Consider the following 24,585-nt stretch of genomic DNA (forward strand, 5'->3'; position numbering starts at 1 on the left):
TTCCTGGCAGGTCTCCCACATTCTACTCTCCATAAAATTGAGGTCATCCAAAACTCTGCTACCCATGTCTCAACTCACACCAAGTCCTGTTCCCTATCACCCCTGTGCTGGCACCCCTACACTGGCTCCCGGTCAAGCAACACCTTGATTTTAAAATTCTCATCCTTGTTTTCAAATCCCTCTGTGGCGGCTCCCCTCCCTATCTCTGTAACCTCCTCCAGCCCCACAACCCTCCGAGTGGGGTTCTGCACTCCTCTAATTCTGACCTCTTGAGCATCCCTGAATTTAATCACTCAACCATTGGTGGCTGTGCCTTCAGTTGCCTTGGCTCTAAGCTCTGGAATACCCTCCCTACAGATCTCTGCCTCGCTACTTCGCTTTCCTCCTTTAAGATACTCCTTAAAACATACTTCTTTGACCAAGCTTTTGGTCATCTGACCTAATATCTGTTTTTGACAATGCCTTAGGCAGTGATTGCTATGTTAGTCATAGACCAGTTCTCTTTAAAATCATCAGTCACCCTTGAGATCCCCGACACCGGTTTGCATTCCAGGTGTGGCAGAATAAACTGAAGTTGCTTGCACGTTCGCACTGGCCCCTGCATTATATTAGATCATATTAAGGGGAAGTGAGCAGCCTGGGAAGGAGTGAATGGATCTGCAGAAATGATGGAGGTCATGTGCAGCATTGTCGCTGATTCTGGCTCCACTGTTGTCCTTCACAGTTCCCCTTGTTTGATGGCAGCACCCCCTTTCCTCTGTGCTACCTCCAAAGACAGAGCAGTGAGCGTTTCACAGTCACAGTGCAACCCTGGACTGGTGAATTAGAGCATCGACTGCATATGTAGGAGTGAGTCTTATTCACCCTCTTCTCACACACCAGGGATCTTAAGAGGGATTCAATACCAACCCAAACTGACTCCGAAACGCCACTGACGCACAATCACTGAGGTAAGAGAAAAACAACTACTGATTGAGTAAGGCACAAAAAGCACCATCTGAGGAGCCTGTGCTTAGCCCAGTATCGTTTGAAACCTAGATAGCCTTCAGGTAATAAGTCCTATCAATCCCCTGCCGACTGCAGTTAGATTCCTTTACATCTCTATCAAAAACGATTCCAAGGTTTGGTTTTGCAGCTGAGAACAGAATGCAGAATCACAGTGAGTTTGTGGAGTTGTCAGCTTTCTTTTCATATGCAGAATTAAATATAATTTCTCCTTGCATCCCGCTCAGTGTGTGTTCAGTAATACAGGGCAGTGCAGGGATGTGCAGCCTTCAGAGAGACAGGTACTGTCTGTGACTGTGGTTAGCTAGAGTGTGGATAGGGTATAAGTCGAGCCTGGTCTGGAGCTTTCTCTAATGCCAGGGTTGTCACGCCGACCTGTAGATATCAATGAGAAGACACCACTATTGTTTAACAATGCCTCCAGCATGGCACATCCCGCTTTAATGATTCAATGATGTGAGTTCATATTACTGTCAGTTTATTAAATGGTTCTATTAATCTGAACAAAGGTGAAAGAAGGTTTGCCTCTCCCAGTCTCTCTCTGACCCTTTCTCATTCTCTCCCACTTGCTTTTCCCTCCTAGATTGTCTCATCCTTTCTTTCTTTCTCTCGACCTGTCTACCTCTCCCTGTGTTCTTTGTTTCCCGTATCTCAATCCATCTCTCCAAACAGCAGCTTGGATTTATTTACTACCTTTAATGCAGGAAATACATCCCAAAGCACTTCACAGGGATGGATGGAAAAATGGACACGACACTGCCAAAGTAGATGTTAGAGGGAGGGGATAACTTGATCTTTTTATCTCTGTCCCCTTCAGTCTCTCAATCCATCTTGCAATCTCTTCCTCTTCATTTTATCTCTGCACTTCTTATTTAACTCTTTCTGTCGCTCAGTTTCCTTCCTTTGTCTTCCTTGCTCTGTTTCCTAAACACTCTCTTTCCCACTTCACTCTCTTCCTCCTTTTTCCTTCCTATCCTTCAGCTCTCCTTTCTCTCTTTCCCTCTTTGTGCCCCTTGCTCTTTCCCTCTCCTGTTTCTTTTTCGTTCACTTTTGTCTTTCTCTCCTTTTTTCTGTCTCTCTTTTATCCTTCTAATAATCATTCTCTCCTATATTTAACTGTTGACGTTATTGCTGATCTTTCATCAATACAGTGTTTTATGCCCATCACAGTATCTATCTCTGACACACTCTGATGTGTTTGTAACAGGTACATTTTCTGCATAAAATGCTCAATAATCAGATGGAAGAGAATGAGATGAAGGCAGTCTTTCACTGTGAGCAGCCCCCGCTGTGCAGACAGCCACATGCTGTTATTTAGCTGATTTTTGTTTGCATTATGCATATCTGCATTTTGGTGCAGGGGAATCATTCTGTATTGATTGCTATTGGTAGCGACTGTGATTAATGAAAATGAATATCTGGAACCTTTCATCTGGTAGTACTGCATCTACCTGGAGTGGCATATATCTGTATCTTTCTATCCACCTCTGCCTCTCTCCTGGTCAATTGATCTCTCTCGATCTCTGCCTGTAACCCACTCTTCAGGCCTATGTTTCTCCTTTAGAAATGAGTATTAAAGTTTTCCCATTTCTCAATGTGAGTGGCATCATCCATCAAACTGTCAACACCATCTGGACTACATCAGTCAGAATCATGTCTCATAAATTCAGTAATCTCACCCAATTGAAAGCAGCCAATCAGCACACTCATTCTCAACGTGTTCAGGCAGTTTATGGGCTGTTAGTTGTTAATACTTCACTACAGACCCTAAATAGAGCTGTGCAGTGAGAGAAAAGGAGAATGTACAGTCAATGGCTGCTCGTAGTCTTCTCAAAGCCCTGTTTCCTGAACTCACTGCCTGAGTGACTCATCTGTGAGAACCTGGAAGAGTTTCTGAGCAGAGATCTCCTCGCTAGCCAGGTTTGGGGGCAGATACCTGCACAAGGATTACTCAGGCTGTCAAAGGCATCTCAGAAATCCATAGATAGGAGGATAGAAGGCCTGAAAGGGTAGCTGAGGCAGAGACCCTCAACTCATTCAGAAGGAGTCTGGATATTCACCTCCAGTGCCGTAAACTGCAGGGCTATGGACCAAATGCTGGAAGGTGGGATTAGAATAGTTGGATCGTTTTTCAGCCAGCACAGACACGATGGGCCAAGAGGCCTCTTTCTGTGCCTTAAACTTTCTATGATTCTATGAGAAAGTGCCACAGCCTGAGAATAGCCACTGTGGTAATGGAACTGTAGCTTAGCTTAGTCTACACTAGATCCATGTGCAGCCAATGGAAAGCACTTCTGTTGAGGTCGGAGAGAGAGACCTACACCATCTGTTACATTTCAAATTCATATTATCTTCTGATTTGAGGAGCAACTAATGTGAACAGCTCAACACTGTCAAATGGAGAATTATTGTCCCATGCTTAATTTCAAAGATGATCGATGGTAAAATGGGCAATTGATTCAAAGCACCTGAATTTGTGCATCCTGCACCTTCTAGAGATGGTGCAGGAAGCAGAGCAGTCCAGCTCGGTACACCAGCCCAGCTCGGTACACCAGTCCAGCTCGGTACACCAGCCCAGCTCGGTACACCAGCCCAGCTCACTACACCAGCCCAGCTCACTACACCAGTCCAGCTCACTACACCAGTCCAGCTCACTACACCAGCCCAGCTCGGTACACCAGCCCAGCTCACTACACCAGCCCAGCTCACTACACCAGCCCAGCTCGGCACACCAGCCCAGCTCGGCACACCAGCCTAGCTCACTACCCCAGCCCAGCTCGGTACACCAGCCCAGCTCACTACACCAGCCCAGCTCGGCACACCAGCCCAGCTCACTACACCAGCCCAGCTCACAACACCAGCCCAGCTCACTACACCAGCCCAGCTCGGTACACCAGCCCAGCTCACTACACCAGCCCAGCTCGGCACACCAGCCCAGCTCACAACACCAGCCCAGCTCACTACACCAGCCCAGCTCGGTACACCAGCCCAGCTCACTACACCAGCCCAGCTCGGCACACCAGCCCAGCTCACTACACCAGCCCAGCTCACTACACCAGCCCAGCTCGGTACACCAGCCCAGCTCGGCACACCAGCCCAGCTCACTACACCAGCCCAGCTCACTACACCAGCCCAGCTCACTACACCAGCCCAGCTCACTACACCAGCCCAGCTCACTACACCAGCCCAGCTCGGCACACCAGCCCAGCTCGGTACACCAGCCCAGCTCACTACACCAGCCCAGCTCGGCACACCAGCCCAGCTCACTACACCAGCCCAGCTCGGCACACCAGCCCAGCTCGGTACACCAGCCCAGCTCACTACACCAGCCCAGCTCGGCACACCAGCCCAGCTCGGCACACCAGCCCAGCTCACTACACCAGCCCAGCTCACTACACCAGCCCAGCTCGGTACACCAGCCCAGCTCGGCACACCAGCCCAGCTCGGCACACCAGCCCAGCTCACTACACCAGCCCAGCTCGGTACACCATCCCAGCTCACTACACCAGCCCAGCTCGGTACACCAGCCCAGCTCGGTACACTAGCCCAGCTCACAACACCAGTCCAGCTCACAACACCAGTCCAGCTCACAACACCAGCCCAGCTCACTACACCAGCCCAGCTCACTACACCAGCCCAGCTCGGTACACCAGTCCAGCTCACAACACCAGTCCAGCTCACAACACCAGCCCAGCTCACTACACCAGCCCAGCTCACAACACCAGCCCAGCTCACTACACCAGCCCAGCTCACAACACCAGTCCAGCTCACAACACCAGTCCAGCTCACAACACCAGCCCAGCTCACTACACCAGCCCAGCTCACAACACCAGCCCAGCTCACAACACCAGCCCAGCTCACAACACCAGCCCAGCTCAGTGCACAGAATCACACAATCGTTACAGTGCAGAAGGAGGCCATTCGGTCCATCGTGTCTGCACCAGCTCCCCAAAAGAGCAATTCCCTCAGTTCCATTCCCCTGCCTTCTCCCTATAACCCTGCACATTCTTCCTTTTCATATAACTGTCTAATTCCCTTTAGAATGCTTCAATTGAACCTGCCTCTACCACATTCTCAGGCAGCGCATTCCAGACCTTAACCACTCGCTGCGTGAAAAAGTTTTTCCTCGTGTCACTTTTGCTTCTCTTACCAAATACTTGAAATCTGTGCCCTCTCGTTCTTGATCCTTTCACGAGTGGAAACAGTGTCTCTCCTTATTTTGTCCAGACCCCTCATGATTTTGAATACCTCTATCAAATCACCTCTCAGCCCTTTCTTCTCCAGGAAAACAGTCCTAACTTCTCCAATCTATCTTCATAACTGAAGTTCCTCATCCCTGGAACCATTCTCATGAACCCTTTCTGTACTCTCTCCAATGCCCTCACGTCTTTCCTAAAGTGCGGTGTCCAGAATTGGATGCAATACTCCAGCTGAGGCCAAACTAGTGTTTTATACAAGTTCAACATAACTTCCTTGATCTTGTACTCTATGCCCCTCTTAATAAAGCCCAGGATACTGCCTGCTTTATTAACCGCGTTCTCAACCTGTCCTGCCACCTTCAATGACTTATGAACATTGTTATGACCGACCGCTCCAGTCAAAGCCCTCAATCAAAATATACAATTCTGATTGTGGTCAGAGAAAAACACAGTTAATTCAGTCCCATCCCTCCACAGATCGTCTAAAAATCATTTAAAACTTTCCAAATTAAAGAAAGACCCATTCAAATTGTACTATCTATTAACTTCCGAATGAGGCTAACCAAACCAGGTGTCTTTAAATCAACAAACTAACTCTTTAATTAGAAAAACTAAATTGTTAAACACTATGAAGATATAAACAATATTTAAAATAGAAAGAATTAGAGTCTTTACAAACTTACAGTCCAATGTTGCTTGAAATCCTCACAGTCATTCGATAGGGAAAAAAGGTTCTTCCACAGTAGAACAGTCCATAGTCTAATTCCAGCAGTAAGTGATGCTTTCCTTCTCCTTTTCAACAATTAACAACTTGCAAACACTTTCCATAGAATCAATCTGACTTTAGAGTTTTTGAGGGATAAAATATTGTCACAGTCTAACTTCCCTTCCTTCAGTTTAAATTATCAGATCTCTGTTTTGGCTGAATTTTTTTTAGAATTTTGAGAGATAATAAATGAACAGACTAAATTTGCTTCCTTCAGTTTAAATGGCTGAGAACTCTTCTTTCAGGTGCTCACACCAGTTGTCTGTCTGTGTCCTCTGTTAGAACAATCTGTTTGTCCTATAAGCCAGTTCAAAATTGAATTGTAACAAATGTATCTCTTGATGCTTAGTCCCAGTGGCTGTATCCAAGGCAACAAGAATGCACCCTTTGAATCGCAGTCTCCGAATGGCTGTATCCAAGGCAAGCAGAATGCATCTTCTTGGTAACTCCAGAGGCCTGCTTTTTCTTAAAGCAGTACTGATCCTTTGCTGTCTCAAAGACACACTACATATTTCCTGGAAAAAAAAAACTCCAGGATCATAACAACATATACACCTAGGTCCCTCTGCTCCTGCACCCCCTTTAGAATTGTACCATTTATTCTACATTGTCTCTCTATCCTTCCAAAATGAATCACTTCACATTTCTCTGCATTGAACTTCATCTGCCACCTGTCTGCCCATTCCACCAACTTGTCTTTGTCCTTTTGAAGTTCTACACTATCCTCCTCATAGTTCACAATGCTTCCAAGTTTCGTATCATCTGCAAACTTTGAAGTTGTGCCCTGTACACCAATGACTAGGTCATTAATATATATCAGCAAAAGCAAAGGTCCCAACACTGATCCCTGGGGAACTTCACCACAAACCCTCCTCCAGCCTGAGAAACTTCCATTAACCACTACTCTTTGTTTCCTGTCACTCAGCCAATTTTGTATCCATGTTACTATTGTCCCTTTCATTCCATGAGCTACAAGTTTTCTCACAAGTCTGTTGTGTGGCACTGTATCAAATGTCTTTTGAAAGTCCATGTACACCACATCAACAGCATTGCCCTCATCAACCCTCTCTGTTACCTCCTCAAAAAACTCCAGCAAGTTAGTTAAACATGATTTTCCCTTAAGAAATCCATGCTGGCTTTCCTTAATTAACTCACATTTGTCCATGTGACTATTGATTTTGTCCTGAATACTTTTTTCTAGAAGTTTCCCCACCACCGAAGTTAAACTGACTGGCCTTTAGTTGCTGGGCTTATCTTTACACCCTTTTTTGAACAAGGGTGTAGCGTTTGCAATTCTCCAGACCTCTGGCACCATCCCCGAGTCTAAGGAAGACTGAAAAATTATGGCCAGTGCCTCTGCGATTTCCACCCTCACTTCCCTCAGTATCCTTGGATGCATCTTATTGGCCTTGGTGCTTTATCCACTTTAAGTACAGACAGTCTATCTAATACTTCTTCTTTATCAATTTTAAACCCCTGTAGTGTCTGATTTACCTCCTCTTTCAACATTGTCTGGGTTGCATCATCTTCCTTGGTAAAGATAGATGCAAAGTATTCATTTAAAACCTCAGCCTCCATGTGTAAATCTCCTTTCTGGTCCACAATCAGCCCCACTCCTCCTTTTACCTCCTTTTTACTATTTATATGCCGATAGAAAATGTTGGTATTTCCTTTAATGCTAGCTACCAGTCTCTTTTCATGCTCTCTCTTTGCTTCTCCTATTTGCTTTTTCACTTCCCCTTAGTCCTTTTATATTCAGCCTGGTTCTCAATAGTATTTTCTACCTGGCATCTGTCATAAGCACACTTTTTCTTTTTTATCTTAAGCACTACCTCTTTTGTCATTCAGGGAACTCTGGATTTGTTTGCCCTACTTTTCCCCTTCGAGGGAACATACCTTGACTGTGCCCGAACTATCTCTTCTTTGAAGGTAGCCCATTGTTCATCAACCATTTTTCTTGCCAGCTTTTGACTCCAATTTATTCACCCAGCTCCATTCTTATCCCATTGAAGTTGGCCTTCCCCCAGTTAATTATTCTTACCCTGAATGTCACTTTGTCATTTTCCTTAGTCAGCCTAAACCTTGTCATACAATGATCACTCTCCCCTAAATGCTCTCCTACTGATATTTGATCCACTTGGCCCACCTCATTCCCAAGAACCAGGTCTAGCAGTGCCTCCTTTCTCCTTGGACTAGCAACATACTGCTGTAGAAAATTTTCCTGAACACACTCTGGGAACTCTTGCCCCTCACTGTCCTTTACACTACTATTATCCCAGTCTATGTTTGGATAATTAAAGTCCCCCATTATAACTACCCTATCATTTTTGCACCTCTCTGTAATTTCCTTGCAAATTTATTCTTCTACGTCCTTCCCACTAGCTGGTGGCCTATAGACAACACCGAGCAATGTAACTGCACCTTTTTTGTTCCTTAGCTCCAGACAAATTGATTCTGTCCTCGAACCCTCTGGGACATCCTTTTTCTCCAGCACTGCAATGTTCTCCTTAAACAATACCGCCACCCCTCCCCATTTTTTTCCTTTCTTATCTTTCCTGAACACCTTGTATGCAGGAACATTTAACATTCAGTCCTGCCCTTCTTTAAGCCAGGTCTCTGTTATAGCCACATCATATTTCCACATAGCAATCTGCACCTGTACCTCACCAGTCTTCATAACCACACTTCGTGCATTCACATACATGCACATTAACCCTGATTCAGACTTTATTACTTTCTCCATTACTCTGAACCCACCTAATAACTTGCTATTCCCTATTCTCGTTCTATCTCCCCCAGTATTCTGTGCTCCTTGGTACTCCTCTCTGATACTTGCTCCTGGTTCCCACAAGTTCCTGACAAGTTACCAGTTACAAGTACACCAGCCCAGCAGAGTACACCAACACCAGCCTCACAGAGTACGCCAGCCCACAGAGTACGGCAGCCCAACACCAGCCCCGCAGACTACACCAGCCCCAGAGAGTACACCAACACTAGGCCCGCAGAGTACGCCAGCCCCAGAGAGTACGCCAGCCCCATACCAGCCCCGCAGAGTACACCAGCTCCCGAGAGTAGACCAACACTAGAAAAGTAGAGTACACCAGCCCCACAGAGTACACCAGGGCGGCACAGTGGCGCAGTGGTTAGCACCACAGCCTCACAGCTCCAGGGACCCGGGTTCGATTCTGGGTACTGCCTGTGCGGAGTTTGCAAGTTCTCCCTGTGACCGCGTGGGTTTTCACTGGGTGCTCCGGTTTCCTCCCACAGCCAAAGACTTGCAGGTGATAGGTAAATTGGCCATTATAAATTGCCCCTAGCGCAGGTAGGTGGTAGGGAATATGGGATTACTGACGGGTTAGTATAAATGGGTGGTTGTTGGTCGGCACAGACTCGGTGGGCCGAAGGGCCTGTTTCAGTGCTGTATCTCTAAATAAAAGCTCAGTACACCAGACAAGCAGACAACATTAGAGAATTGGTGGAGTGTTCTTTGAGCAGAGAAGGATAAGAGGAAATTTAATAAAGGTGTTCAAATTTATGAAGGATTTTGATAGAAGAAATAAAGAAAAACTGCTTCCAGTGGCAGGAGAGTCAGTAACCAGAGGATGCAAATTTAAGATAATTGACAAGAGAACCAAAGGGGAGATAGGAGAATTTTTTTGCACAGCAAGTTGTTATGATCTGGAATGTATTCCCTGAAAGTCTGGTGTAAGCAAATTCCAATTGCAACTTTCAAAAGGGTATTGGATAAATAATTGAAAAAGGGAAATTTTCAGGGCAGTGCTGAAGAGCGTTTTGATGGGACTAATTGGATAGTTCTTTCAAAGAGCCAGCACTGGCATGATGGGCTGAATAGCCTCCTTTGGGACTGTATCATTTTATGATTCTACAAGCAGTAGAGTACAGTAAACTAGCAGTGTAAAAGGGAGAATAAGGAAGACTTATATTCATACAACACCTTCATAATCTTCGGATATCCATAACATATGCAATCAATAAAGTATTTTGAAGCATAGTCACTATTGTAAAGTTGGGAAACAAAGCAGCTAAGGCCCAACAAAGATCAAATAGATAAACGAACGCATTTAATGTTTTAATGATATTGGTTCAGGGTAAATGTTTTTCAGAACACAGGGAGAACGCTCCTGATATTCTTCAATTTTTTGCATTCACCTGAAAGGGCTGATGGGGCTTCAGTTTAACATCTTATCTGAAAGATTACATTTCCAACAGTGCAGCACTCCTTCAGTACTGCACGGAAGGGGCAGTCTAGATTCTCTGTTCAAGTTTCTGAAGTGGAGTTCAAACACACAAGCTTCTGCCTTAGAGGCAAGAGTTCTATTGTTGAGCCAAGACTGATCTTTAGAAACCTAAGAAATAAGGGTGTTAAGGGATATGAAGAAATGACAGGGAATTAGAATTAAAGAGATGACCAAAACAAACGACAGGGCGGTCTTGGTGGGTGAGATGGCCAACTCCTGTTTCTACATTCCCAAACTTTTATCCTGTCATTTAGGAGATATTCAAGATATTTGTGCTTCTCTAATTCTGGCCTCTTGAGCATCCCTGATTTTAATCACTCCATCATTGGTGGCTGTGCCTTCGAGTTACCTTAGCCCCAAGCTCTGGAATACCCTCTCTACACCTCTCCGCCTCGCCACCTTGCTTTCCTCCTTTAAGAAACTTCTTAAAACCTACCTCTTTGACCAAACTTCTGGTCATCTGACCTACCATCTCCTTTTGTGGCTCAGTGTCATAAATTGTTTCATAATGCTCCTGTGAAGCGTCTTGGAATGTTTTATGACATTAAAGGTGCTATGTAAATATAATTTGTTTTTGTTGAATAAGAACAACAGAGTCTGTGACATTTACACCTACAGATACATAAGCGTGAATTACACAGCTGATGGTAAGTACTCCATGAATATATACTTTTCAGGTAGGATATGCATTCAGGGGCCACATATACATAATCAATAGCACACTGATAATGCTTGGATTTTGCTAGTAACAGTGAAGCAATGGTATTCACTGCTGACCTTGAAGAAAGCTGTCCACAAAGATCCAGGGATCTCTGTGGCGTGGTGTTCCAATTCCCAATGGCAGTTTAAATCTGGCACTAAGTCAAGTGGATGTCTGGGCGTGCAACAGCAGTGATGTCAGCAGGCAAATGTAATAGGCCAATCACACTGAAGTATTCAAACACAGCAAACCAAGACTTTAAAAGCATTTAATATCCTTCACTTTTAATTTAGATGTTCTGATAGCGAAATAAAGGATTATGATTGAATTAAGATAGGAGCTGCAATAAAGATAAATAAGCTTCTAAAAAAACACTTTTTTAAAAAATGTGGAACTTCTTATCATTATGGAGAATTTTGACAGACTATGAATTTAAAATTAGATTCTCAGGGCTAGTGATGGTGTTCAACAGTAATTATGAAGTTAGAACGCCAGTAAAAACCTAATTAGACCTCATTCAACATGTGCAACTATTAGGTGGGATTTTACAGTGAGGCTGACAGTGTAAGGGTGAATTCCTCAGTCTTCTCGTTGTTGGGGTGGGGGAGGAGGTGTGGATGTTGGCGGTGCTGCAACAGCATACCCGGTGGAGAAGAGTAGATTCATTGCTTCTGGGATATCTGCGTTATTCAATACCTGTGTGGACTCCCAGAGTTTTTGTCAGTTTCAGTGGAGTAATGATGATGAACACTGACAGCTACATGTCATTATCACCACAGAAACCAGCCACAATGACAGTCTGTCACTGAAACCTACTTTACACGTTCCTATTAGAAGAAACAAGAATTTAAAAGATGAAACAGGTAATTTAGTCCTCTACAAATCAGACAATAGGGCACAAATAAGACAGTAATAAGCCAGTACAAAATATAACTGGACAGGAATCAGCCTGTGATCAAGTGATAATTGGGATTGTATTAGACAGGATTCAGTCAGTGACCAAATGATGGTTAGGATGGAATTGGACAGGAATCAGTTAGTGATCAAGTGGGAATTTGCATTTTATTGGACACAATTCAGTCAGTGATCAAGGGGTAATTGGAAATATATTGGGCAGGAATCAGTCAGCTACGGAGTGATAATTGGGACTGAATTGGACAGGAATCCAGGAATCAGTTAGTGGTCAAGTGAGATAAAAACAAGAAATGCTGGAATCACTCAGCAGGTCTGGCAGCATCTGTGGAAAGAGAAGCAGAGTTAACGTTTCGGGTCAGTGACCCTTCTTCGGAACCCTTCCGAAGAAGGGTCACTGACCCGAAACGTTAACTCTGCTTCTCTTTCCACAGATGCTGCCAGACCTGCTGAGTGATTCCAGCATTTCTTGTTTTTATTTCAGATTTCCAGCATCCGCAGTATTTTGCTTTTATTTTAGTGGTCAAGTGAGAATTGGGATTGTATTGGATAGGATTCAGTCAGTAATTAAGTGTTAATTGGGAATGAATTGGACAGGAATAAGTCAGTGATCAAATGAAAATTTGGATTGTATTGGACAGTAATCAGTCAGTAACCAAGTGACACAGTGATCAAATGATCAAATGATACTTGGGTTTGAATTGGACAGGAATCGGTTATCAATGATAATTGGGAAAGAATTGAACAGGGATCATTCAGTGATCAATGATAATGGGGATGGATTTGGACAGGAAGCACTCAATGATCAAATAAGAATTGGCATTGAATTGGACAAGAATCAGTCAGTGATCAAGGGATATTTGGGAATCTATTGGATAGGAATCAGTCAATGATTGAGGAATAAATGGGATTGAAATTGACAGGAATCAGTCTGATTGAGTGACAATTGGGAATAAATTGGACAAGATTCAGTCAATGATCATTGCTAATTGGGAAAGTTTTGAACAGGAATCAGTGATCAAGTGAAAATTAGGATTGAATTGGACAGGAATCAGCCAGTGATCAGTGATAATTGGGAATGAATTAGACAGGAATTAGTAATTGTGATAATTGGAAGTGATTTTGACAGGAATCAGTGATCAAGTGAGAACTGGGAATGAATTGGACAGGAATCAGTCAGTGATCGTGTGATAATTGGAAATAAATTGGGCAAGATTCAGTCATTGATCAAGTGCTATTTGGGCATGAATTGGACAGGAATCAGTGAACAAGTGAGAATTTGGATTGTTTTGGACAAGATCCAGTCAGTGATCAGTGATAATTGGAATGCATTTACATAGAATCATAGAAAATAGGAGCAGGAGTAGGCCATTCGGCCCTGCTCCGCCATTCAGTACCCTGTTCCCGCTTTCTCCCCATATCCCTTGATCACTTTGGCATTAAGAAATATATTTATCTCCTTCTTGAATATATTTAATGACTTGGCCTCCACTGCCTTCTGCAGTAGAGAATTCCACAGGTTCACCACCCTCTGAGTGAAGAAATTTCTCTTCATCTCGGGCTCACATTTCTCAGTGTATAAACGGGACAGCTGACAGGAATCATAGAGAGATACAGCACCGAAACAGGCCCTTCAGCCCACTGAGTCTGCGCCGACCATCAACCACCCATTTTTATACTAATCCTACATTAATCCCATTTTCCCTCTCACATCCCCACCTTCCCTCAATTCTCCTACACTAGAGGCAAATTTTTTACGATGGCCAATTTACCTATCAACCCGCAAGTCTTTGGCATGTGGGAGGAAACCGGAGCACCTGGAGGAATCCCACGCGGTCACAGGGAGAGCTTGGAAACTCCGCACAAGCAGTACGCAGAACCGAACTGGGGTCGCTGGAGCTGTGAGGCTGTGAGGGTGTTAACCACTGCGCCACTGTGCTGCCCAATGAGAGATGCTCACATTTCTCAGTGTGTAAATATAACAGCTGACAGGAATCAGTCAGTGATCGAGTGCTAATTGAAATGATATTAGACAGGAATCAGTGATCAATAAGTGGGAATGGATTGGACAACAATCAGTGATCAAGTGAGAATTGGGATTGTATTGGACAGGATTCAATCAGTGATTAAGTATAACTGGGAATCTATTGGACAGAAAACAGTGATCAAGTGATAATTGTGACTGAATTGGACAGTAAGCAGTCAGTGTTCAATGGATAATTGGCAATCTATTGAACAGGAATGAGTGATCTCAGTGGTCGAGGTCATGGGTTTGGAAGTATCCAGTGCCTTCAGCCATTTCTTGATATCACGTGGAGTGAATCGGATTGGCTGAAGACTGGCATCTGTGATGCTTGGGACCTAAGGAGGAGGCCGAGATGGATCATCCACTCGGCACTTCTGGATGAAGGTGGATGCAAATGCTTCAGCCTTGTCTTTTGCACTAATGCGCTGAGCTGCCCCATCATTGAGGTTGGGGCTGTTGTGAAGCCTCCTCCTCCTGTTTGTTGTTCAATTGTCCACCACCATTCATGACTGGATGTGGCAGGACTGCAGAGCTTAGATCTGATCCGTTGGTTGTGTGTTTGCTTAACTCTGTCTATCGCATGCTGTGTCTGCTGTTTGGCATGCAAGTAGTCCTGGGTTGCAGCTTCACCAGGCTGAAACTTCAGTTTTAGGTGTTGCCTGGTGCTGCTCCTGGCATGCCCTCCGGCACTCTTCATTGAACCAGGGTTGGTCCCCAGCTTGATGGTAATGGTAGAGTGGGGAATATGCCGAATCCTGAGGCTACAGATTGTAGTTGAATATAATTCTGCTGCTGCTGATGGCCCACAGCGCCTCATGGATGCCCAGTTTTGCATTGCTAGATCTGTTCGAAATCTGTCCCATTTAGCACTGTGATAGTATCACACAACACGATGGAGGGTATCCTCAATGTGAAGATGGGACTTCGTCTCCACAAGGACTGTGCGGTGGTCACTCCTACCAATATTGTCATGGACAGATGCATCTGCGACAGGTAGATTGGTGAGGATGAGGTCAAGTATGTTTTTCCCTCTCTCACCAGACCCAGTCTTGCAGCTATGTCTTTTAGGATTTGGCCAGTTCGGTCAGTAGCGGTGCTACTGAGTCGCTCTTGGTGATGGACATTGAAGTCCCGCACCCAGAGTACATTCTGTGACCTTGCTACCCTCAGTGCTTCTTCCAATTTGTGTTCAACACAGAGTAGCACTGATTCATCAGCTGAGGGAGGGGGGGGGGGGGGCGGTCCGGTAGGTGGTAATCAGCAGGAGGTTTCCTTGCCCATGTTTGACCTGATGCCATGAGACTTCATGGGGTCCAGAGTCGATGTTGAGGACTCCCATGGTAACTCCCTCCCTACTGCATACCACTGTGCCACCACCTCTGGTGGGTCTGTCCTGCCAGTGGAACAGGACATACCCAGGGATGGTGATGGTAGTGTCTGGGACATTGTCTGTAGGGTACAGTGGCGCAGTGGTTAGCCTCACAGCTCCAGCGACCCAGGTTCAGTTCTGGGTACTGCCTGTGCGGAGTTTTCAAGTTCTCCCTGTGTCTGCGTGGGGTTCTGCCGGGTGCTCCGGTTTCCTCCCACCTCCAAAGACTTTCAGGTTGATAGGTAAATTGACCATTGTAAATTGCCCCTAGTGTAGGTAGGTGGTAGGAGAATGGTGGGGATGTGGTAGAGAATATGGGATTAATGTAGGATTAGTATAAATGGGTGGTTGTTGGTCAGCACAGACTCGGTGAGCCGAAGGGCCTGTTTCAGTGCTGTATCTCTAAATAAATAAATAAATAAGTATGATTCCGTGAGTATGACTATGCCAGGCTGTTGTTTGACTAGTCTGCGAGACAGCTCTCCAGTCCCCAGATGTTAGTGAGGAGGACTCTGCAGGGTCGACAGGACTGGATGTGCCTTTGTCATTTCACTGCCTAGATCGATGCTGGGTAGTCTGTCAGGTTTTATTGTTATTAGACTTTCTCATAGCTATTTGGTATAACTAAGTGGCTTGCTAGGCCATTTCGGAGGGCAGTTAAGAGTCAACCACACACAAGTGAGAATTAGCCTTGACATAGATTATACTGAAATATTACCTGCCAGCCCTCTCCCTGGCAACTATCTGAATCTGAACCAGACCATTCACTACATTGATGTATTTGACTCCAAGATGAGCTTCTGACCAATAGTCACCAAGATTGACGACTTCCATCTCCATAACATCGCCTGGCTCAGCCACTGCCTCAGCTCATCTGCTTCTGAAACCCTCATCCCTGCCTTTGTTACTCTAGACTTGACTATTCCAATATTCTCCTGGTCGGCCTCCCCTTTGCCAACCTTCATAAACTTGAGGTCATCCAAAACTGCTGCCCATATTGTAACACACGCCAAGTTCCTTTCACCCAGCATCCCTGTGCTCAATGGCCTGCATTGGCACCTGATGGGTAATATCAATTGCAAAATTCTCATCCTTGTTTTCAGATTCCTCCATGATCTCGTTCATCCATATCTCTGTAATCTTCTCCATCCGCGCATCCTTCCGAGATATCTGAGCTCTTCTAATTCCATCGTCTTGAGCATCCCTGATTTTAATCACTCCACTATTGGTGGCCGTGCCTTCAGCTGTCTAGGCCCTAAGCTCTGGAATTCCCTCCCTAAATTTTTCTACCTCACTCCATGCTCATTAAAATCTACCTTTTTGACCAAGCTTTTGGTCATCTGTTCAAATGTCTCTTTCTGTGACTTGGAGTCTAATTTTCTTTGATAACATTCCTGTGAAGTACTTTAGAACATTTTACCACTTTAAAAGTGCTATATAAATGCAATTTGCTGATTTAATAATTGGGCTTGATATAGATTGTAATCATCAAGTGATAAGTAAGCTTAGCACAGCTAGTAATAGTCAAGTGATAACTGGGTTTCATAAAATATTACTCATGGAACAATTGGCTTGACACAGACAGTAACTAGTAGGCTTGACATGGACAACAGTCAGGCAGTAGCCAATTAACAATTGAACATAAATTGGCAGCAACAAAATAGTAATGAAATAATCACTGGGTATGAATTAAACAGTAATTGAAATAGCATTAAACTAATAATTGGGACTGGATGGTACAGTAATTGCACAATAACCAATGGACGATTGTGTATAAATTCAGCAGTAACCAGATAGTAATTTAAGGACAAAGCCACATGAATTGGACAGCAACTTGGTAGTACTTAGAATCATAGAGTGGGTACAGTACAGAAAGAGGCCATTCAACCCGTTGTGTCCGTGCTGGCTCTCTGCAAGAGCAACTCACCTAGTTCCACTCCCCTGCCTTCTCCCTGTAGCCCTGCAATTTTTCCTCTGCGGATAATTATCCAATTCCCTTTTGAAAGCCATGATTGACCCTCTCCCTCCATACAATCTCAGGCAGTGCATTCCAGATCCTAGCCAATCGCTTAAGTGATGGATTTGCATAAATTAGATGGTCAAGTGATAATGGGCATGAATTGGACAGCAATCAGATAACAAAGAGGTGACAGTTAGGCTAGTGCTGAACAGCAATGTGGTATCAGCCAGTTGATAGTTGATAATAAATTAAAATATTACATTTATAGCTAAAAGACAATAAGAATGTCCTAATTGTGCATCAATTAGACAAGACCAAAGCCAGAATTGGGTAGGAATGATGATAATTAGATAGTAATTATGTGAAAATGAGGCCTGAATTGGACAATAATCAAACAGTAAAATCACTGAGAATTGGGCATCAACTGGACAATAAGCAAGTGCTAATTGGGTCATGCCTTGGGCAGTAATCTTATCATAATTAGGTGATTCTGCATGACTTCAACTGTGATCTCAAGATAATTGGAATGAGTAGGAATCAGGCAGATAAAAATTAATGATACTTAGGTTCATAGAGCTAGAGTCATTGCGGCACAGGAAGAGGCCATTGAGTCCATGCCAGCTCTCTGAGGAGAATTCCAATCAGTCTCATTTCCCCACTCTATCTCTGTAGCCCTCCAAGTTTATTTCCCTCAAGTGCTGATCCAATTTCCTTTTGAAATCATTCATCATTTCTGTTTCCACCACCCTCATGGGCAGCGAGTTCCCGGCCAGTACCACTCACTGCTTAAAAAGGTTCTTCCTCACATCCCTGCTATTTCTCTGGCCCAAAGACTTAAACCTGTGTCTCCTAGTCCTTGTACTATCAGCTAATGGGAACAGCTTTTCTTTGTCTACCTTATCTAAACCTGTCGTAATCTGGTACACCTCCTATCAAATCTTCTGTCAATGCCCTTTGCTCCAAGAACAACCCCAGTTTCTACAACTTAAGCTTGTCATAAAATCCCTCATCCCTGGAACCATTCTGGTAAATCTCCTCTTCACCCTCTCAAGGACCCTCACATCCTTCCTGAAGTGTGGTGACCAGAATTGGACACAATACTCCAATTGTAGCCTAACCAGATTCACCATAATTTCCCTGCTTTTCTCCTCAACACCTCTATTTATGAAGCTTAAGATCTCATCTGCTTTACTCACCACTCACTCTCAATATGTCCTGCCACCTTCAAAGATAAATGCACATGAACCCCCAGGTCCCTCTATCCCTGCACATTCTTTAGAACTGTGCCATTAAGTATATATTGCCTCTCCCTATTCAATTCTACCAAAATGCATCACCTCACATTTCTCTGTATTAAATTTCATCTGCCATTTGCCTGCCCTTTCTGCTAGCCTACCTATGTCCTGTTGCAGTCAATTGGTATTGTCCTCACTGTTTGCCAATCCTCCACATTTGGTATCATCAGCAAATTTTGAAATTTTACTCTCTATTCCAATATCAAGGTCATTTATATAGATCACTGACCCTTGGGGAACACCACTGTTTACCATCCTCCAGTCTGAAGAACAACCATTTACCACAACTCTGTCCTTAAGCCATTTTTTTTTATCCAAGCTTACACGGACCTTCCTATTTCATGAGCTTCAAGTTTGTTAACCAGCCTTTTATAGAACATAGAACATAGAACAGTACAGCACAGTACAGGCCCTTCGGCCCACGATGTTGTGCCGAACCTTTAACCTACTCTAAGATCAAACTAACTACCTACCCTTCATTCCACTATCATCCATGTACCTATCCAAGTACCTATGTGGTACTTTTTCAAGTGCTTTCTTAAAATCCATGTAGACAACATCCATTGCATTCTTCACATCAAACTTCTCTGTTACTTCATCAAAAAATTCAATTAGATACACCAGCATGATCTGTCTTTTACAAAAATGTGCTGGCTGTCCTTAATTAACTCAAACTGCTCCAAGTGCCTGTTGATTTTTTCCATAATTATTGGTTCTAAATCCTTACCCACCACTGGTGTTGAACTGACTGGCCTGTAGTTACTAGGAATGTCCTTACACTCTTTCTTGAACAAGGGCGTCACATTTGCTACTTTCCAATCCTTTGGCAGCTCCTCCATATCTAGGAAAGATTGGAAGTTTAAGGCAAGCACTTCTGCTATCTCTATCCCCACTTCCTTTAGTAATTTTCCTAATCTGCTGTCAATTGGAGAGCAATCACATCACAATCTGACAATAATTCAGCGTGAATTTGGCAGCAGGGAAAGACTTATCAGGTTGTAAATTAGGCAGCATAGGGGTGATAATCGCAAACGAATAGAATAGTAGTTAAATAGTAATAGAATGATAATTTTGCTACAAAAACAAGAAATGCTGGAATCACTCAGCAGGTCTGGCAGCATCTGTGGAAAGAGAAGCAGAGTTACTCAAGGGTCATCCTTCATCGGTAATCGACCTATAACTGGCCATGAGCTGGATAGCTATCAGTCTATTGTTTTGTATGACTTGATCCTGTACCAATCACTATATATCTGAGCAGGAACCAGGCAGTCATCAACTATTGTTTAGAAGTCAACTGATGATTGCTATCTGATTATTGTCAGGCTGAGAACCAATCAAATGGCAATTGGGAAAGAAACTGGGACGGTATAATGTGATAACTAGGATTAGATTGTACAATAAACTGTAAGCAGACAATTGAGCAACGGTAAAGATTTAGGCACTTATCGCTCAGTAATCATACATTAAATAATGTGTTCCTTTGGCATGAATTTGGCAGTAGCCCAGGGATAGTTTTGCATCAGTTTGACAAATACTCTGAAACTGATAACTGGACATGAAGTGCATACAATTCAGATAGTGAGTATGACAGCTGACAGGAATCAGTGAGAGACGCTCACACTTCTCAGTGTGTAAACGGGACGGCTGACGGGAATTAGTGAGAGACGCTCACACTTCTCAGTGTGTAAATGGGACAGCTGACGGGAATCAGTGAGAGACGCCTTCTCAGTGTGTAAATGGGACGGCTGATGGGAATCAGTGAGAGACGCTCACACTTCTCAGTGTGTAAATGGGACGGCTGACGGGAATCAGTGAGAGACGCCTTCTCAGTGTGTAAATGGGACGGCTGATGGGAATCAGTGAGAGACGCTCACACTTCTCAGTGTGTAAATGGGACGGCTGACGGGAATCAGTGAGAGACGCCTTCTCAGTGTGTAAATGGGACAGCTGACGGGAATCAGTGAGAGACGACTTCTCAGTGTGTAAATGGGACAGCTGACGGGAATCAGTGAGAGACGACTTCTCAGTGTGTAAATGGGACGGCTGATGGGAATCAGTGAGAGACGCTCACACTTCTCAGTGTGTAAATGGGACGGCTGACGGGAATCAGTGAGAGACGACTTCTCAGTGTGTAAATGGGACGGCTGATGGGAATCAGTGAGAGACGCTCACACTTCTCAGTGTGTAAATGGGACGGCTGACGGGAATCAGTGAGAGACGCCTTCTCAGTGTGTAAATGGGACGGCTGACGGGAATCAGTGAGAGACGCTCACACTTCTCAGTGTGTAAATGGGACGGCTGACGGGAATCAGTGAGAGACGCCTTCTCAGTGTGTAAATGGGACGGCTGACGGGAATCAGTGAGAGACGCTCACACTTCTCAGTGTGTAAATGGGACGGCTGACGGGAATCAGTGAGAGACGCCTTCTCAGTGTGTAAATGGGACGGCTGACGGGAATCAGTGAGAGACGCTCACACTTCTCAGTGTGTAAATGGGACAGCTGACGGGAATCAGTGAGAGACGCCTTCTCAGTGTGTAAATGGGACGGCTGACGGGAATCAGTGAGAGACGCTCACACTTCTCAGTGTGTAAATGGGACGGCTGACGGGAATCAGTGAGAGACGCTCACACTTCTCAGTGTGTAAATGAGACGGCTGACGGGAATCAGTGAGAGACGCTCACACTTCTCAGTGTGTAAATGGGACGGCTGACAGGAATCAGTGAGAGACGCTCACACTTTTCAGTGTGTAAATGGTACAGCTGACGGGAATCAGTGAGAGACGCTCACACTTTTCAGTGTGTAAATGGGACAGCTGACGGGAATCAGTGAGAGACGCTCACACTTCTCAGTGTGTAAATGGGACGGCTGACAGAAATCAGTGAGAGACGCTCACACTTTTCAGTGTGTAAATGGTACAGCTGACGGGAATCAGTGAGAGACGCTCACACTTCTCAGTGTGTAAATGGGACGGCTGACGGGAATCAGTGAGAGACGCTCACACTTCTCAGTGTGTAAATGGGACAGCTGACGGGAATCAGTGAGAGACGCTCACACTTCTCAGTGTGTAAATGGGACGGCTGATGGGAATCAGTGAGAGACGCTCACACTTCTCAGTGTGTAAATGGGACGGCTGACGGGAATCAGTAAGAGACGCTCACACTTCTCAGTGTGTAAATGGGACGGCTGACGGGAATCAGTGAGAGACGCTCACACTTCTCAGTGTGTAAATGGGACGGCTGACGGGAATCAGTGAGAGACGCTCACACTTCTCAGTGTGTAAATGGGACGGCTGACGAGAATCAGTGAGAGACGCTCACACTTCTCAGTGTGTAAATGGGACGGCTGACGGGAATCAGTGAGAGATGCTCACACTTCTCAGTGTTATGCCCTGTCCTTTAATTTTGGGAATGTTTATTTGACCCTATCTTTTCACATTACTGGCAGCTGATATCATTGTTGTTGCCTTGAGGTGATTTTCCACCACCCACAGTGCAATTGTTCTGCCACCTGTACTTATTAAATCCCATCTGTCACAGGTTTGCCCATTCACTGACATTACACAGCTCCTTTTGGTTCTTGATACATTTTTCAGGATGGGGTAGGGCTCCTAACTCCAATCCTGATGGTGCACCCTCCGCTCACAGACCCCCACCCCACAGCTCACCTGCAATGTACCTGCTGTGAATCAACATCTAGGTTTTACACCAAGCTCATGGCCTTTAGTGACAGACTTTCTCAAAGGCTCTTTTAAGTGTCCAGTACCCGACTATCATAGAGTCATAGAGTTATGCAGCACAGAAACAGGTCTTTCGGCCCATCGTGTTCGTGCCGGCCATCAAGCACCTATCTATTCTAATCCCATTTTCCAGCACTTGGCCCGTAGTCTTGTATGCTATGGCGTTTCAAGTGCTCATCTAAATACTTGTTAAATGTTGTGAGCATTCCTGCCTCTACCACCCCTTCAGGCAGTGCATTCCCGATTCCAACCATGCTCTGGGTGAAAAAACTTTTCCTCAAATCCCCTCTAAACCTCCTGCCCCTTACCTTAAATCTATGCCCCCTGGTTATTGACACCTCCACTAAGGGAAAAAGTTTCTTCCTATCTAGCCTATCAATGCCCCTCATTATTTTGCATACCTCTATCAGGTCTCCCCTCAGCCTTCTCTGCTCTAAAGAAAACAACCCTAGCCTATCCAGTCTCTCTTCATAGCTGAAATGCTCCAGCCCAGGCAACATCCTGGTGAATCTCCTCTGCACACTCTCCAGTGCAATCACATCCTTCCTATAATGTGGTGCCCAGAACTGTACACAGTACTCCAGCTGTGGCCTAACTAGCGTTTTATACAGCTCCATCATAACCTCCCTGCTCTTATATTCTATGCCTTGGCTAATAAAGGCAAGTATCCCATATGCCTTCCTAACCACATTATCTACCTGTGCTGCTGTCTTCAGTGATCCATGGACAAGTGTACCAAGGTCCCTCTGACCCTCTGTACTTCCTAGGATCCTACCATCCATTGTATATTCCCTTGCCTTGTTAGTCTTCCCAAAATGCATCACCTCGCACGTCTCAGGATTAAATTCCATTTGCCACTGCTCTGCCCATCTTACCAGCCCATCTATATCGTCCTGTAATCTAAGCCTTTCCTCCTCACTATTTATGACACCACCAATTTTCGTGTCATCTGCGGACTTACTGATCATACCTCCTATATTCACATCTAAATCATTAATGTACACTACAAACAGCAAGGGACCCAGCACCAATCCCTGTGGTACACCACTGGTCGCAGGCTTCCACTCGCAAAAACAACCCTCGACCATTACCCTCTGCCTCCTGCCACTAAGCCAATTTTGGATCGAAATTGCCAAATTGCCCTGGATCCCATGGGCTCTTACCTTCTTAACCAATCTCCCATGTGGGACCTTGTCAAAAGCCTTACTGAAGTCCCTGTAGACTACATCAACTGCCTTACCCTCATCTACACATCTAGTCAACGTCTCGAAAAATTCAATCAAGTTTGTTAGACACGATCTCCCCCTGACAAAGCCATGCTGACTATTCCTGATTAATCCCTGCCTCTTCAAGTGGAGATTTATCCTGTCCCTCAGAATTTTTCCCAATAGTTTCCCTACCACTGATGTTAGACTCACTGGCCTGTAATTACCCAGTTTGTCCCTGCTACTCTTCTTGAATAATGGTACCACATTCTCTGTCCTCGAGTCCTCTGGTACTTCCCCTGTGGCCAGAGAGGATTTGAAAATTTGTGTCAGAGCCCCTGCTATCTCCTCCCTTACCTCACATAACAGCCTGGGATACATCTCATCTGGGCCTGGAGATTTATCCACTTTAAAGCCCGCTAAAACCGTTAATACCTCCTCCCTTTCAATGATAATTTGTTCAAGTATATCCCCCTCCCTGATCTCTACACCTACATCGTTCTTCTCCATAGTGAACACAGATGAAAGATAATCATTTAAAACCTCACCTACGTCCTCCGGCTCTACACACAGATTGCCACTTTTGTCCCTAATGGCCCTACTCTTTCCCTGGTTATCCTATTGCCCTTAATATACTTAGAAAATGCCTTGGGATTTTCCTTTATCTTGTCTGCCAGTGTTTTCTCATGACCCCTCTTCGCTCTCCTAATTATGTTTTTAAGTACCCCCCACCCTACACTTTCTATACTCCTCTCGGGCCTCCACTGTTTTCAGCGCTCTGAATCTGCCATAAGCCTCTTTTTTTTCCCTTCTGCAATCCTCTATATTCCTTGACATCCAGGTTTCCCTGGACTTGTTGGTTCTACCCTTCGCCTTAACGGGTACATGTTGGCTCTGAACTCTCACTATTTCCTTTTTGAATGACTCCACTGGTCTGATGTAGACTTTCCTACAAGTAGCTGCTCCCAATCCACTTTGGCCAGATCCTGTTTTATCATATTGAAATTGGCCTTCCCCCAATTCAGTACCTTTATTTCCGATCCATTTTTGGCCTTTTTCATAACTACCTTAAATCTTCCAGAGTTATGGTCCCAAAATGCTCCCCCACTGACACTTCTGCCACTTGTCCGGCTTCATTCCCCAGGATTAGGT

General features: G+C 44.8%; 2 protein-coding genes across 2 annotated transcripts in view; both read left to right on the plus strand.

Moving 5' to 3' along the window:
* Positions 1-856: 856 nt before the first annotated feature.
* Positions 857-24,585, plus strand: part of c1qtnf4 (C1q and TNF related 4) — a 64,694-nt gene continuing 40,965 nt past the window's right edge. Inside the window, exon 1 of the mRNA XM_068046798.1 lies at positions 857-950. The gene's annotated coding sequence lies outside the window, so the exon portion shown is untranslated. The remainder of the gene's footprint in view (positions 951-24,585) is intronic.
* On the plus strand, positions 3,444-4,550 carry LOC137376889 (uncharacterized). Its single transcript, XM_068045847.1, has one exon. It carries the CDS (start codon positions 3,444-3,446, stop codon positions 4,548-4,550), a length of 1,107 nt encoding a protein of 368 aa, XP_067901948.1.

The sequence above is a fragment of the Heterodontus francisci genome, chromosome 14 (genome assembly GCF_036365525.1).
Source record: "Heterodontus francisci isolate sHetFra1 chromosome 14, sHetFra1.hap1, whole genome shotgun sequence".
NCBI classification, from domain to species: domain Eukaryota; kingdom Metazoa; phylum Chordata; class Chondrichthyes; order Heterodontiformes; family Heterodontidae; genus Heterodontus; species Heterodontus francisci.

Bases quoted from the DNA above. Each gene is read 5' to 3' on its own strand.
- LOC137376889 (XM_068045847.1), top strand. From the start codon at position 3,444: ATGGTAAAATGGGCAATTGATTCAAAGCACCTGAATTTGTGCATCCTG.